This window comes from Pristis pectinata, chromosome 35 (genome assembly GCF_009764475.1).
Source record: "Pristis pectinata isolate sPriPec2 chromosome 35, sPriPec2.1.pri, whole genome shotgun sequence".
NCBI lineage: Eukaryota > Metazoa > Chordata > Chondrichthyes > Rhinopristiformes > Pristidae > Pristis > Pristis pectinata.
The window spans coordinates 16,588,701-16,605,290 of NC_067439.1; the positions used below are offsets into that span (position 1 = coordinate 16,588,701).

General features: G+C 42.5%; 1 protein-coding gene across 9 annotated transcripts in view; it reads left to right on the forward strand.

Moving 5' to 3' along the window:
* The window catches only part of LOC127586448 (ryanodine receptor 1-like), a 625,703-nt gene that overhangs the window by 387,208 nt on the left and 221,905 nt on the right, over positions 1-16,590 (forward strand). For all 9 annotated transcript variants that reach the window (XM_052044410.1, XM_052044408.1, XM_052044411.1 and 6 more), the window contains one exon: positions 986-1,107. In XM_052044410.1, coding sequence (XP_051900370.1) covers positions 986-1,107 — 122 coding nt within the window. The remainder of the gene's footprint in view (positions 1-985; positions 1,108-16,590) is intronic.

Genomic DNA, 16,590 nt, shown 5'->3' on the forward strand with positions numbered 1-16,590 from the left:
TGACTCTCTGATGGATATAAAGGTGCTGCAGGAATGGGCAGCATTTGAAAGTCTCAGGAGTGATTAAGAAAGGAATTTAAAAAGCAAAGGTACATGGATTTCGCAGCTTTTAAAAAAAATGGAGTACAAGAGGAAGAAGCTAATATTGAATCCCTGTAACACACTTGTTTAGCCACAGCTGGAGTACTGTATTAACTACAGGAAGAATCTGAAAGCCCAAGGAGTGTTCAGAAATGATGTGATGAAATGGTCCCAATTGTTCATTTATGTGTATAGTCTGGAGAAACTGGGATGGTTGTGTTTAGAGCAGAGAAGATTGTGAGGTGATTTATCAGGGGTGTTTGAAACAAAGGAGGATATAGAGTGAAAATAGAAAAAACTATCCATCGGCAACATTGAAAAGTGGAGGATGTAGGTTTAAAATGAAAAAAATCGGGTTCCATGAGCAGTGCAAAGTTGTGTCTTGTAATTCGGTGCCTCAAAGGATTCTGGAAGCAGATTCAATTGCTTTCAGAGGGAAACTAAAAAGATAGTTAAGGGAGATAAAGAAAAGCAGGGTTTAAGGAAACGAGCTTGGGAATGGGGCTGACTAGATTGCACTTGCAAATTTGGATGGGCTACATAGCCTCAATTCCCACTGTAATAATTGTAAGATTTTATACTATGAATTATAAACTAAACCTTAAAACATTTTTTTGCTAAAACTACTTGGCACAGCCCATTTTATGTGAAATATCAAAGCCATCAGAGACTGTAACATCAGAATTAAGTGCAAAGCTCTATGGAAATAGTTAAATTTCAGTGATAAAAATGTTATATAGTATGATACTTAATGCTGTGAAGATAAGGAACCAGAGTATGCCTAAGTTTGTCCACTGACTGTGAAATGCATTGAGTGATGCATTAATATGTTGACTCATTATTTAGTCTAACAAATACAGCATTTCCATACTGAAATTTCAACCTCTAATGCTTTTTTCCCCAGATTTTGCTCCCATTGATAAACCAATACTTCAAGAACCATTGCTTATACTTCCTTTCTACTCCAGCTCAGCTCTTGGGCAGTGGAGGACATGCCTCAAACAAAGAAAAGGAAATGATAGCCAGGTATGTGTTACAGGCAATGACATAAATTATGCATCTGTTATTTATTTCAGTAAAGACTACTGAGTTTCGACTGGTGGAGGCACTGATGTATCATGTTTTCTTTCTAAATCAGTTTTTATTCAAACTGCTGTCAGTTATTAGGTTGACTCAACCAACAAATGTTAAAAGTGCACATCATTCCAACTAGAATAGTAATATTTGCAACAGGGGTCAGCAATTGGCAAATTTTGCTTTAACCTACTTTGATCATTTGAAGTATCAAATGCCTTCAAACCATAAATGTCTCCGGACATTTGCTGTGCAGGCTACAGTCAGCTATACTGACATTTGATCAATGAGAAAGAAAACAATTTTTTTTTATTATTCCAAAATAAACTTGATTCATAATAAAAAAACAAACTATAAACAATAATAAAACAGTGCAAACCTTTACATTCGTGTATGGATCAATAATTAGTGTTACCTTTTTATAAAAAAAACAGCACCAATGCCACTCGTGTGGCTCCCTGGGGTGATACTGCAAGCCCAAATTTACAATATTTAGGGGCTTCCTCACCGGACCCCACCCCTCCCTCTCCAGTGGCAGAAGAACCCTAAACCTCAGTGCTTCCCCACCAAGCCCTTGCGTTGGCTGCACCCACCTTCAGTGCATCCCTCAGCACATACTCCTGCAGCCTGGAATGTTCCAGTTGGCAGCCTTCCCCTACGGACATCTCGCAGTGTTGGGAGACCAACAAGTTTTGGGCAGACCAAAGGGTGTCTTTCACCGAGTTGACGACCTTCCAGCAGCAGTTGATGTCCGTCTCTGTGTGCGTCCCTGGGAACAGCCCGTAGATCAGAGAATCTTCTGTTACACAGCTGCTGGGGATGAACCGTGAAAAGGACCCTTGCATCTTTCGCCACACCCTCCTCACAAACCCATAGCCCGCAAAGAGGTGAGCAACCGTCTCGTCCCCAGCGCAGTCCTCCCGGGGGCAGCGCATGCTGGGAGTGATGTTCCGCTCATGCAGGAAGGATCTGACTGGGAGGGCCCCTCTCACCACCAGCCAAGCGAGGTCTTGGTGCTTGTTGGTGAGTTCTGGCGATGAGGCATTCTGCCAAATGCTCTGGACAGTCTGCTCAGGGAACCACCCATCAGTATCCATTGAGTCTTTCTCCTGCAGTGTCTGCAGGATGTTATGTGCTGACCACTGCCTGATGGACTTGTGGTCAAAGGTGTTGGTCTGTAAGAACTTTTCCACGAAGGACAGGTATTGCGGCAACGTCCAGCTGACTGGGACATTGTGTGGCAACGGGGCCAGGCCCATCCTTTGCAACACCGGGGACAAGTAGAACCTTGGCACGTAGTGACCCTTGGTGCCCACGTACTTTGGTTCCACACACAGCCTGATGCAGCCACAGACGAAGGTGGTCATCAGGATGAGGGTGACATTGGGGACACTTTTGCCCCCGTTGTCCAGGGACTTGTGCATGGCAACCTGTCGGACCCACTCCATCTTGGATCCCCAGATGAACTGGAAGACGGCACGGGTGATTTCCAAGCCAGAGGAGCAAGGAAGGGGCCACACCTGCGCCAAGTACAGCAGCCCTGAGAGCACCTCACACCTGATGACCAAGTACTTCCCAGTTATTGATAGGGAGCACCGTTCCCACAGTCCCAGTTTCTGCTTCTCTTTCCCAATCCCCTCCCACCAATTTTTGTTACACGTCCCAGCCCCTCCGAACCAGATCCCCAGCACCTTCAGGTGGTCAGGCCTGACGGTGAAGGGGACGTTGGATTGGTCGGGCCAGTTGCCTTAACTTTAATGCTGCCAGTTCCATAATGTGGATATTTAGCTGAGTCTCACTTCAGTTTCAGGCTACAAATTTATTACAAACTTAACCCACTTTAAGCTGATGCTCTACTAAAAGCATAAATGCAATTGAAAATAGAATTACTGTGGTTATTTGGGGAAAAATGAAATGTTATAAATTAATCTGACTAACAATATGACAAACAATAACTTGCCATACAAAAGCATTGATTGAAATTGCTATTCTTAATATTTGCAATATTTCAAAGTAACCAATGACATATTGGTTACAGATTGCTCAGTAATCTTCTGAGAAGATACTGTATGAGATGTTTAGACTCTTGTTACAAACCCTTGCTACCTCACCAGCCAGAGAAAGAAAAAAAATTCAAACTAAAGTGGATAAAATTATAATTTTGAGGCTGTCATCTCATGGGATTCAGTGCGATTTATTATTTGCTGGAGGGTGCTCTTGCGGTTTGACATAATCTGATTCTCATTTTCAGATTAATCCTGATGAATTGCTCCCAGCTATCCATTATTCTCCAATTAATGAAAGGCTTTAGTGTGCACTTTAGTTTACATTAAGTTTCTCAGAATTAGAGAGATGTACACTTGTCTACTGCTATATTATAAAGTATTTGCAGAAGCTGCAGAATTGCTAGTTAAATTCAATAAGCTTATGTAGATGTATGGGAAAGCCAGACTCTAAATTTGACAAACAACATCTCTGAAATCTTTCCCATTCTCCTCACCAGATAACCCTTCCCCTTTCGACCACAACCTGTGTACATTAATCTCTAGAGTTTACCAGTAAAATTACTTGTGTTTTGCTGCTGCAATAACATTAAAGCAGTTAGCTTTTAATTGTCATTACACCATGAAACTGACAACCACTGAGGTACAGGTATGCAGAGTTTAACTGAATGTCAACAATTGATTGTTGAAAGAAATAGAGACACCTAGGAGTACAGGTGTGTAGTTCGCTGAAAGTGGTGTCACAGGTAGACAGGGTGGTGAAGAATGCATTTGACATGCTGGCCTTCATCACTGGGGCAGTGAGTATAAGAGTTGGGACATTATGATGCAGTTGTACAAGACATTGTTGAGGCTACACTTGGAGTATTGTGTACAGTTTTGGTCACTCTGTTATAAGAAGGACATTATTAAGCTGGTAAGATTGCAAAGAAGATTTACGAGAATGTTACCAGGACTCGAGGGCCTGAGTCATAGCCTGAGGTTGGGCAGGCTAGCACTTCATTCCTTGGAGCATAGGAGACTGAGGGATAACCTTATAGAGATGTATAAAATCATGAGGGGCATAGAGAGGGTGAATGCACTGAGTCTTTTTCCAAGGAAAGGGATGCAAAAAGTAGAGGGCATAGGCTTAAGGTGAGAGGGGAAAGATTTAAAAGGGACCTGACGGGCAACTTCTTCACTCAGAGGCTGATGTGTATATGGAATAAGCTGCCAGCGAAAGTGGTTGAGGTAGGTACAATAACGACATTCAGGAGACATTTGGATAAGTATATGGATAGGAAAGGTTGAGAGGCATGTGGGCCAACTGTGGGAAATGAGACTCGCTGAGGTGGGCACCTTGGTCAGCAAAGGCAAGTTGAGCTGAAAAGCCTGTTTCTGAGCTGTATGACTCTATGCTGACAGCAATCCTCTGGTCCAACACATGATGCAGTTCTTGCAGCCTCTTCCAGCATAATGATAAATCAGTGAAATAACTATAGCATCACATATTTTTTTTAAAAAACTATGTCTTTTTAAAACAATTTTGGAAGCTGCATTCAAGTCCTATACTGAGTTATAAGTACTGCTTAGCAACCTCTCTGGCCTTGTGGGGGATAAGAAATCTTTTATGTGTATAGTTTGTCATTCTTTCTGATCTTTATTTTAAAATTTTATTGCTTATGTGTGTGTTTTTAACATACTCAACAAAACAATTTCCATGTTGCAGGTGTATAACACTTTGCTTAGGTCACGCTTGGAGCACTGTGTGCAGTTCTAGTCACTGCATTACAGGAAGGATGTGGAGGCTTTGGAGCTGGTGCAGGTTCACCAGGATTTTGCCTGGATTGGAGGTTATTAGGGATAAGGAGAGGTTGGACGGAGTTGGATTGTTTTCACAATTGCCTTGGAGGCTGTGAGGCGACCTGATAGGAGAATATAAAATTTTGATTATTAGTCAGAATTTTCCCAGGAGAGAATGTCAAATACTAGAGGGCATAGGTTTCGGGTGAAAGGGGGAAAGTTCAAAGGAGATTTGCAAGGCAAGGTATAGAGGGTGGTAGGTGCCAAGAATGTGCTGCATGGGGAAGTGGTATAAGCAGATACAACAGCAATGTTTAAGAAGCATTTAGACAGAAACATGAACAGGCAGGGAATACAGGAACATGGACTTGTGCGGGCAGATGGGATTAGTTTATATTGGTATCTTAGACAGTGCATATATTATGGGGCAAAGGGCCTGTTCCTGTACTGTACTGTTCAATGTTCTTTGTTCTTACTCTGCTGCTGATCATCTTCAGATTCATAGATTAGAGGAACCAATCTGCAAACACAATCGGAGATTATGACCTTCTCAGAATTTTTCTTTTCTTTTGCCACATCATAAAATTTTTACAATTTTTTTATTTGGGGAACACAAGCACTTGTGTTGCTATTTTCATTAATTTGGTCCAGTTAAATTGCTCACGTTCTGGTAACAATCTGCTTCATAGGATGAATAAAGTATTATTTATTATTTTTAAAAAACAGAGCCACAGTTTGCAACAGAATCCACTTCAAGGAAGAACAAGAGATTTGGAAAATCATAATTAAGATGAGTCAGCATGATTTTATGAAAGGAAAATTGTGTGTGACAATCATTTTAAGAGGTTCCAGCGGATGTAGCTGGCTGGATGGAGAAAGGGGAACCAGCAGATGTAGGGTTTTTGGTTTTCCAGAAGAGATTCAGTAAGATGTGACATAAAAGTCAGTGCGCAAGATAAAAGAGCTATTGAGTTTTGGGGAAGATGTTGGCATGGACAGAAGATCATCTGACAGAACACAGAGAACCAGGATAATTGGGTCATTTTCAGGTTGGCAAGCTGTAACTTGTAGGGTGCACATGAATCTATGCTGAAAACTCAACTACTTACAATCTGCATTAATGACTTAGACAAAGAGTCCAATGGTATTGTAACTAAATGTTCTGACCACAGAAAGATAGGTGGGAAAGCTATTGTGAGAACACAGGAATCTGCAAAAGGATATGAATAGATCATAAAAATAGGCAAAAATATGGTCAATGGAGGATAATTCTGAGAAATTTATGGTTTTCCACTTTGGTTGAAAGAATAAAAAAACAGAATATTGTTTAAATTGTTTAAAAAGAGCAATATCTGATAAGTGAAGGGCTGTTTTTCAGACTGGAGGCCTGTGATCAGTGGTGTGCCATAGGGATCAGTGCTGGGTCCGTTGTCATTTATATTAATGATTTGGCTGAGACTGTGGTTGGCATGGTTAGTAAATTTGCAACTGACAGCAAAATTGGTGGTAAAGTGAACAGCAAAGATGATTATTTAAAATAGAGCAGGATCTAGAGCAACTAGGAAAGTGGGCCAAGGAATGGCAGACAGACAAGTGCAAAGTGTTGCATTTTGGGTAGTTAAAGCAGCTCAGGACTTGCACAGTAAATAGTAGGCTCTGGACAGTGTTGTAGAACTGAGAGACGTAGGGGTACAATACCGTAGTTCCCCAAAAGTGACAACACAGGTAGTCAGAGTGGTGAAGAAGGTGTCTAGCACACTTGCAGTCATCGGTCAAGACTTTGAGTACAAGTACAAATGTTACAGCTGTACAAGAGGTTGTTGAGACCACTCTTGGAGTATTGTGTGCAGTTCTGGTGGTCAAGCTATAGGAAAGATGTCATTAAGCTGGGAAGGGTGCAGGAAAGATTTGCAAGAATGTTACCAGGGCAGGAGGGCTTGTTGTAAGGAGAGACTGGATATGCTGGGACTTTTTTCCCTGGAGTGTAGGAGGCTGAGGGGTGGTCCTTACAGATGTGTATAAAATAATGAGAGGCAGAGATAAGGTGAATGGTAAAGTCCTTTTTCCAGAATGGGGGAGGTTTAAACTAGAGTTGCAGGGAGGTGGGAACCAGAGTGACAGGACAGCAAGTGAAGAGGCTGTGGGGATAGTAGATGTTAGGACTACAGGCAAAGATGGAAACTGAAAGGTTGAGCATGGTGGGACTAATGTTCTGAGTTGCGTCTATTTCAATGTAAGGAGTATTGTAGGTAAGGCAGATGAACTTAGAGCATGGATCTGTACTTGGAATTATGACGTTGTAGCCATTAGTGAGATTTGGTTGCAGGAGGGGCAGGACTATTTACTGTGCAAGTCCTGAGCTGCTTTAACTACCCAAAATGCAACACTTTGCACTTGTCTGTCTGCCATTCCTTGGCCCACTTTCCTAGTTGCCCTAGATCCTGATCTACTTTAAATAATCTTCTTCGCTGTTCACTTTACCACCAACGTTCTGGGGTTCCGTTGTTTTAGACATGGCAGAGAAAGGGGGATTAAAGGGGGAAGGGGTGGCATTACTTATCAGGGAAAATGTCACGGCAGTACTCAGAGAGCACATACTGGAGGGCTCGACTACTGAGGCAATTTGGGTGGAACTGAGGAATAAAAAAGGGATGACCACGTTAATCAGACAATATTATAGACCTCCCAATAGTCAGCGGGATTTAAAGGAGCAAATTTGTAGAGAGATAGCAGACAGTTGCAGGAAATATAAAGTTGTGATAGTAGGTGATTTTAAGTTTCCACATATTGACTGGGACTCCCATACTGTAAAAGGACTGGATGGGATAGAGTTTTTCAAATGTGTTCAGTAAAGTCCTTAGTCACGGGTGAGGTGCTGGAGGACTGGAGGACAGCTAATGTTGTTTGGTTATTTAAGGAAGTCTCTAAGAATAAGCCGGGAAATTATAGGCCCATGAGCCTGACGTCAGTTGTGGGTAAATTATTGTAAAGTATTCTGAGGGATATATAAGTATTTGGATAGACAGGGCCTGATTAGGGATAGTCAACATGGCTTTGTGCGTGACAGGTCGTGTGTAACCAATCTTGTAGAATTTTTCGAGGAGGTTACCAGGAAGGTTGATCAGGAGAAGGCTGTGGATGTTGTCTACGTGGACTTTAGCAAGGCCTTTACCAAGGTCCCACATGGGAAGCTGGTCCAGAAGGTTGAGTCACTTGGCATTCAGGATGAAGTAGTCAATTGGATTCAACGTTGGCTTAGTGGGAGAAGCCAGAGAGTTGTCTCTCTAATTGGAGGTCTGTGACTTGTGGTGTGCCGCAGGGATCAGTGCTGGGCCCGTTGTTGTTTAGATGATAGTGTGGTAAACTGGATCAGCAAATATGCAGATGACACCAAGATTGGGAGCATAGTGGACAGTGAGGAAGGCTAGCAAAGCTTGCAAAGTGATCTGGACCAGCTGGGAAAATGAGCTGAAAAATGGCAGATGTAATTTACTGTAGACAAGTGTGAGGTGATGCACTTTGGGAGGACAAACCAGGGTAAGATATACACAGTGAATGGTAGGGCTCTGAGGTGTGCGGTAGAACAAAGGGACCTAGGAATCCAGATCCATAATTCCTTAAAAGTAGCATCACAGGTAGATAGGGTTGCAAAGAGAGCTTTTGGCACATTGGCCTTCATAAATCAGGGCATTGAGTACAGGAGTTGGGATGTCATATTGAGGTTGTATAAGACGATGGTTGGGCAAACTTGTGTGCAGTTTTGGTCACCTACCTGCAGGAAAGATATCAATAAGCTTGAAAGAGTGCAGAGAAAATTTACTTAGATGTTGCTGGGACTTGTAGACGAGTTATAGGGAAAGGTTGACTAGGTTAAGACTTTATTCCCTAGAGCACAGGAGAATGAGGGGAGATCTTATGGAGGTATACAAAATTATAAGGGGTATAGAAAGGGTGAATGCATGCAGGCTTTTTTCCCCTCAGGTTGGGTGAGACTAGAACTAGAGGTCATAGATTTAGGGTGAAAGGTGAAATATTTAAGGAGCATCTGAGGGGGAACCACTTCATTCAGAGGGTGATGCGAGTGTAGAATGATCTGCCAGTGGAAGTGGTGGATATGGGATCAATTGTAACATTTAAGAGAAGTTGGATAGCTGCATGGATGAGAGAGGTATGGAGGGCTATGGTCCGGGTGCAGGTAGATGGGACTAGGCAGAAAACCAAGTTGGAATGGACTGGATGGGCCAAAGGGCCTGCTTCTGTGCTGTAGTGCTCTATGACTCTAGGATAGGGGAGTTTAAAACCAGACAGCATAGATTTAAGGTGAGAGGAAAAAAATTTAAAGGGGACTTGAGGGGCAACTTTTTCCAAGCAGTTGGTTATGTGAAACAAGCTGCAAGAGAAGTAGTAGAGGCAGATACAGTTAAAATGTTTTAAAGGCATTTAGACAAGTACATGAGTGGGAAAGGTACAGAGGCATGAATGCAGAGAAATGGTTGGTTAGTGTGGAGGAGCTGGGCCAAAGGGCCTGTTTTCATGCTGTGTAACTCTATGACTCTAAGTGGAGGTGTGGGGGGGCCGCATTTAAAGATGAGATAGTAAGAGCTCAGAGTCAGGATGTCCCTGGGAGGGTCGGAAGCAAGGATTGTAAGATTAGGGAACTTTGGTTTACAAAGGAAATTGAAGGTTTGATTAGAAATAAGAGGAAGCATATGTCAGGTTGAGACGCTTGTTTCTGAGTGAGTCCTTTAAGGGTTTTGGGGGATGTTGGAGAGAACCTGAGAAAGAAATTAGGAGGGCAAAACAAAAAGAGGACATGGAATGGACTTGGAAAGCATGATTAAGGAGAGTTCCAAAACCTTTTCTTGAGAAAGAGTAGATCCCCTTGTGGACAAAGGGAAATTTACCTGTGAGCCAGAGCGTAGGAACAGGATCCTGAATCTGTATTCACCGGGGAAAAGGATGTGAAAGATGAAGGGTTGGGAAGGGGTATGCTGATATTCCCGAAGATGTCTGTGTTAGGTAGGAGGAAGTATTAAAGGTATCAGTACACATTAGGGTGAATAAATCCCTAGGATGCTATGGGAAGCAAGGGAGGAATTTTCTGGGGCTGTTTGAGATTCTTGCAAGATCATTAGCCATGGGTGAGATACCAGAAGACTGGAGGATATGTAATGTTGTTCCCCTTATTCAGAAAGGGAAATGAGAGTAAGTCCGGTAACTACAGACCAGTGTGCCTTGCATCAGTACTGGAAAAATTATTGCAATGCCACAGGAAGGATAGGGTAGCATTAGAAAAACTGCAGAAGAGATTCACCAAGATGTTGTCTGGAATGGAGGGCTAGTGGTAAGACCATAAATGAAGCTCTGCATATGGCTTTGCTCTTATTTAAGGAGGGCTATACTTGCAGCAGAGACAGTTCAGAGAATTTTGATTCCTGTGATGAAGGGGTTGTCTTATGAGGAGCAGTTGAGCAGGTTAGGCCTAAACTCATTGAAGTTGAGATGGGTAGAATGTGATCTTATTGAAACATTTTTTTATGGGCTTGAAAGAATAGATGCTGGGAGGATGTTTCACCTCATGGGCAATCTGGAACTAGAGGACATAATGTCAGAATTAAGGTGTCAGCCACTTAAAACAGACAGCAGGGCAGATTTTTTTTCAAGACACATTGTGATTCTTTAGAATTTTCTACCTCCAGAGAAATGTGAAAGCTGAGCCATTGAAAAAATTCAACGCTTATAACAGCCAGATTTTTAGACCAAAGGGTAATCAAGGGTTATGGGGATCAGGCAGGAAAGTGGAGTTGATGCCAAGATCAGATCAGCCATGGTCTCACTGAATGGCAGAGCAGGCTTGAGGAACCATGTAGCCACTTCCTCCTGCAATTTTTAATACTCTTGAAGGAGATGAAAATTCTCTTAGAAGACAAGTTAATCCAAAGTACTTTGTTTACTTTCTTCCTTGAAACTATTCTATTTGGAAAGACAAATCAGGGTAGGACTTTCACAGTGAAAGATAGGGCCATGGGGAGTGTTGTGCCGATCTTGATGCCAATTTATAAGAATGTCCTCTTTCTGAGTATCATCCATATCCCTCCATTCCCTTCATATTCATGTGTTTATCTAAAAGCTTCTAAAACTCCACCAAACTGCCTGCTTCCACTACAACCCCTGGTAACCCATTCCAGGCACTTACCACTCTCTGCATTAAAAAAAACTTGCCTCTCACATTGCCTTTAAACTTCCACCCTTTAACCTATAAAGCATGTCCTCTGGTATTTGACATTTCTACCCTGGGGAAAAGATTCTGATTGTCTATCCTATCTATGCCTCCCATAACTTTTAAAACTTCCATCAGCTCTCCCCTCAGCTTCTGATGCTCCAGGGAGAACAACCCAAGTTTGTCCAACCTTTCCTTGTAGTTCATAACCTCTAATCCAGGCAGCATCCTGGTAAACCTCTTCTGCACCCTCTCCACGGTCTCCACATCCTTCCTGTAATGGGGTGACCAGAACTGCACACAGTACCTCCAGTGCAGTCTGACTAAAGTTTTATAGAGCTGCAACATGACTTCCTTACTCTTATAATCAACACCGCTACCAATGAAGGGAAGCATGCCATGCGCCTTCTTTACTGCCTTATCCACGTGTAGCCACTTTCAGTGAACTATGGAACCCCAAGATCCCTCTGTACTTCAATGCTATTAAGGGGCCTACCATTAACTGTATACTTTCGCCTTTCATTTTACCTCCCAAAGTGCAACACCTCACACTTTCCTGGATTAAACTCCAATTGCCACTTCTCTGTCCATATCTGTAACTGTATTCTTTGATAGTCCTTTACACTGTCCACAACTCCCAACACCAATCTTGGTGTCATCCGCAAATTTGCTAATCCACCCATCTACATTTTCATCTAAATCACAAACAACCGAGATCCCAGCACCAATCCTTGTGGAACACCACTGGTCATGGATCTCCAGCCAGAATAACAGCCTTCCACCCCTACTCTCTGTCTTCTATGAACAAGCCAGTTCCGAATCCAAACTTGCAATTCACCTTGGATCCCATGCATCTTTATCTTCTGAATCAACCTCCCAAGAGGGACCTTAGCAATTGCCTTACTAAAATCCATATAGATAATGTCCACTGCCTTACTCTCACTTTTGTCACCACCTCCAAGATCAAATTTGTAAGGCATGACCACACAAAGCCATGCTGACTATCCCTCAGCAGGCCATGCCTTTCCAAATGCGCATAAATGGGCCTTTTTTATTATTTTTATTATTATATAAATTAGATAACTTATATATTTATAAATTATATAAATCTGTGTAATTGCACCTTTCTTATTTCTGAGCTCCACCCAAATTGCCCCTGTGGATGAACCCTCCAGTGTGTCCTCCCTGAGCACTGCTGTGACATTCTCCCTTCTCAGAAGTGTAACCCCTCCACGTCTTTTACCCCCCCTCTCAGTCACCTTTAAAGCAACGAAACTCAGGAATGTTGAGGTGCCAGTCCTGTCCCTCACGTAACCAGGTCTCCGTAATGGCAACAGCATCGTTATTCCTTGTACTGATCCAGACTCCAAGTTCATCCTCCTTACCCATAATACTCGAAAAGCATTGAAATAAACACATTTCAACCCATCAGTCCTATCACATTTATTAGCCTGCCCCTTGCTGTTCTTCCAGTCAATGCACACGGTCCTTGTGGTCAATTCACACAGGCTTTTTCCCATGATTGCAGAATCAAAAACTAGAGTGCATAGGTTTGAGGTGAGAGGGGAGAGATTTAATTGGAACCTGAGGGGCAACTTTTTCACCCTGAGAGTGGTGAGTATATGAAATGAGATGCCAGAGAAAGTGGTTGAGGCAAGTACATTAAAAGCATTTAAAGGGCATTTGGACAGGTACATGGATAGGAAAGGTTTATAGGGATATGGGCCAAACACGGGCAAATGGGGCTAGCTTAGATGGTCATCTTGGTCAGTATGAATCGGTTAGGCCAAAAGGCCTGTTTCCATGTTGTATGAATCTAGATTAGCATTCCCTAAAAAATAAAAACAAAAAATGCTGGAAAAACTCAGCAGGTCAAGCAGCATCTGTGGAAAGAAAATCAGTTAACATTTTAGGTCGAACATCCTTCATCAGAACATCAGATTATTTCAAAATTTTAGATCATGTCAGAGATTGATTCAAAAAGCTGAAAAGGAATTAAAACTGCCACAACGCCAAACTTCTGTGGGGAACAGGCTGCCAATATGGTTTCAGGATGTAGATTTGTTATTTATATTGCCTTCATTTAATTTTTGACCTGAGGCAGCTTGGTCTTTCCAAACCCCCTGGAAACCCTGCTGAATACAGGCCAGGTGGAAACACTGAATCATTGAGGCAAGTGCCTTGACAACATCCCAGATGGAGCAGAGTTTTTGCTTACAGGCCCAACAAGTTGCCCAGTAGCACCTTTTGAATCCCTGATGATCATCAGCTGTTACCCTCTCACACCACCCCTACTCCCACCCCCCAAAACTGTACTCTGGCTGTGTGGCCAGGATTCCCACTATAATGACGTCAGTGGGAACCCCATTTAGAGAAACTTCACCATTAAATTATACAAGCTATTCAGGAAACCCATACTTCAAGGTTTTGTACGCTAACATTCTGGCAGCCTTTGAGGTTAATGTCTAGGCCTTTGTCCTTAAATGCTAAATACAACAACGTAAATTTCCCACATTCACATAGAAGAGCCACATGAATCGCCAAAAAAAAGTTAACCTGCAAAATCTCCTAAATGGGCATGTGGTTCTCCAGACAAGTTGCCTTTCCATAAGAATGTGTTATATAGAAACATTTGCACACAAAGGTGACCCTCTGAATATTATACATATTGGAACTTGGTGGTCAGCATGGGCCTAAGAGCCTGCTTCTGTGCTATATGAATCAAGTCTCCATTTACCTCGCCTTGAAAATATTTGAAAACTCTGCTTCTACCACTCTTTGAGAGAGAGATCTCAAAACTCTTGACCATCTGAGAGAAAAAAGTTTTGGCTCATTGTTGTCCTCTCCACATCCACCCTGTCAAGACCCATCAAGTCCTATCTCACTCTAAACTTCAGCCTGTCTTACCTTTCCTCATAAAAGCAACCAAATGCACCAGATATGAGTCACGTGAATGTTCTCTGAATTACTTCCAATGCATTAACCTTCTTCCTTTAATAAAAAGCCAAATCTTGCATACCGCAGAGTACTGAGGATGTGGTCTCACCAGCATAACTCCCCTACTTATATATTCAGTTCTCTCAGGAATCAATGATTACATTTTGTTAGCATTTCTAATTACTTGCTGTACCTTCATACTAGCCCATTGTGGATCATGGATGAGGACAGCCTAATCACTCTACATCTCAACGGTTCTGCCTAAGGCTTCCTCAGGTCTGATATCCTGTTTTCCAACTTAAGATATTCCAAGAAGATAGGGTACGAGAAATGTTCCTTCTATCCAAACCCCTTGTTACTTGATAATTTTCAGACTTATCGTCACTTTGGAAGGACAAACTTCAAGGCAGACTACAGGGTGAATGGCAAGGTACTTGGCAGTGTAGAGGAGCAGAGGGATCTGGGGGTTCATATTCACAGTTCACTGAAAGTTGCCTCACAGGTGGATAGAGCAGTTAAGAAGGCCTATGGGATGTTAGCTTTCATAAATCGTGGGATTGAGTTTAAGAGCCGTGAAGTGATGATGCAGCTTTACAAAACTCTAGTTAGACCACACTTAGAGTACTGTGTTCAGTTCTGGTCGCCGCATTATAGGAAGGATGTGGAGGCGTTGGAGAGGGTGCAGAGGAGATTTACCAGGATGCTGCCTGGATTAGAGCGTATGGAATATGAGCACAGGCTTAAGGTGCTAGGGCTTTATTCACTGGAAAGGAGGAGAATGAGAGGAGACATGATAGAGGTATATAAAATATTGAGAGGAATAGATAGAGTAGACAGCCAGCGCCTCCTTCCCAGGGCACCAATGCTCAAGACGAGAGGGCCTGGCTTTAAGGTTATGGGTGGGAGGTTCAGGGGAGATGTCAGGGGGAGGTTTTTCACCCAGAGAGTCGTTGTTGCATGGAATGCACTGCCTGGGGTGGTGGTGGAGGTAGATACATTGGACAGGTTCAAGAGTTTGTTGGATAGGCATATGGAGGAATGTGAGATAGAGGGATATGCGGGAGGAAAGGATTAGATAGTGTGAGGGTGCTTTGATGAATGGCACAAAACGGTGGGCCGAAGGGCCTGTTTTGTGCTGTATGGTTCTATGGTTCACTGTTAGAGAAATGTATTGAAGTTCCAAAGAGGACCTTAATTATTTAAGCTGGGAGATAAACCTTGGGCTAGAAATTCTATTGTGTAATGCTTGTTTTTTAGATAATACTCTTGAAAACCTGTGTTCCGTGATTCGTATTATGCACAAGTAGTACAATAATGGATATAACATCGCTTATAGTTTATTGTACTATATAAATACCAACTTCTTGAAGTGTGACATGCTTGTATAAGGTGTGTGAATGGCATAAATCATTGTGCTTTGTTCACCTGGAGCTTCTCCAATGAAGTGGCACTATATTTATTTTCTGATTAAAAGAACATCACCCAAGAGAAGCAAGGTTTGAACACCATCACAGTGAAGTCATAGAGAAAGATACAGCACAGAAACAGGCCATTTGCCCACTGAGTACGCACTGGCCATCAACCACACATTTACACTGACACTAACACTATATTAATCCAATTGTCCCTACATTCTCTCGACTCCCCTCAGATTCTACCATTCTCCTGCTCAGTAATGGCAATTTGCAACGAGCAATTAACCTGCTGACCCGCACATCTTTGGGATTTAGGAAGAAACCAAGCACCTGGAGGAAACCCAAATGGAGAACGTGGAGATACAGACTGCACCCAAAGTTAGGATTGAACCCAATTCACTAGCACTGTGAATGGCTGTAGTAGCTATGCTAGTGTGCCACCCACAAGGGAATCATTTTCAGTGTCAATACCACAATGAAATGATTTTCAGTGTAGATAACCACCAGCACTCCCAGCTTCAGGTTCCCATTATAAAGCTCATCTGAATTTTAATCCCACTAAAACACAGCACAAGCACTATTTAAGGGCTAGCTACCTGGTTTTGTTGGGTACTTAGCTAATTAGTTAATAGTGGACTCACTGGTTCTTTTCATGCAACCTAATAAAGAGAAAGTCAGACTTACCAAAGGATTCTGTAAGGGAGGAGGTTTCTTGTTGCTGAACCTATTCCCCAAGAGTGTACAGGAAATTATATGCTTAATTCTAGCTCTCTAAGTGACTGAATGGGTGAAAACTAAAATTTACTGAAGCAGCAAAGATAAACATTTGTCACATTCTGTAGACAGGTTCAAGGCTTGTTGCCATATCTAGACAGCTCTGCCTACAAGGGTGAAGTCCACACTCACCCTGAACTTCACTTATTCACGTATATAAAATTTGCTTTCATCATTGGTGCTCTTGACACAAGGAGACGGAGCTTCATCTCCTCTTTGCATAGAGAGCAGTTGATTTTGCAGGCATGCACACTTCACAAGGGTTCAGGAAGTGACAGAGTGGGCTTATAAGGCACGCTATTTC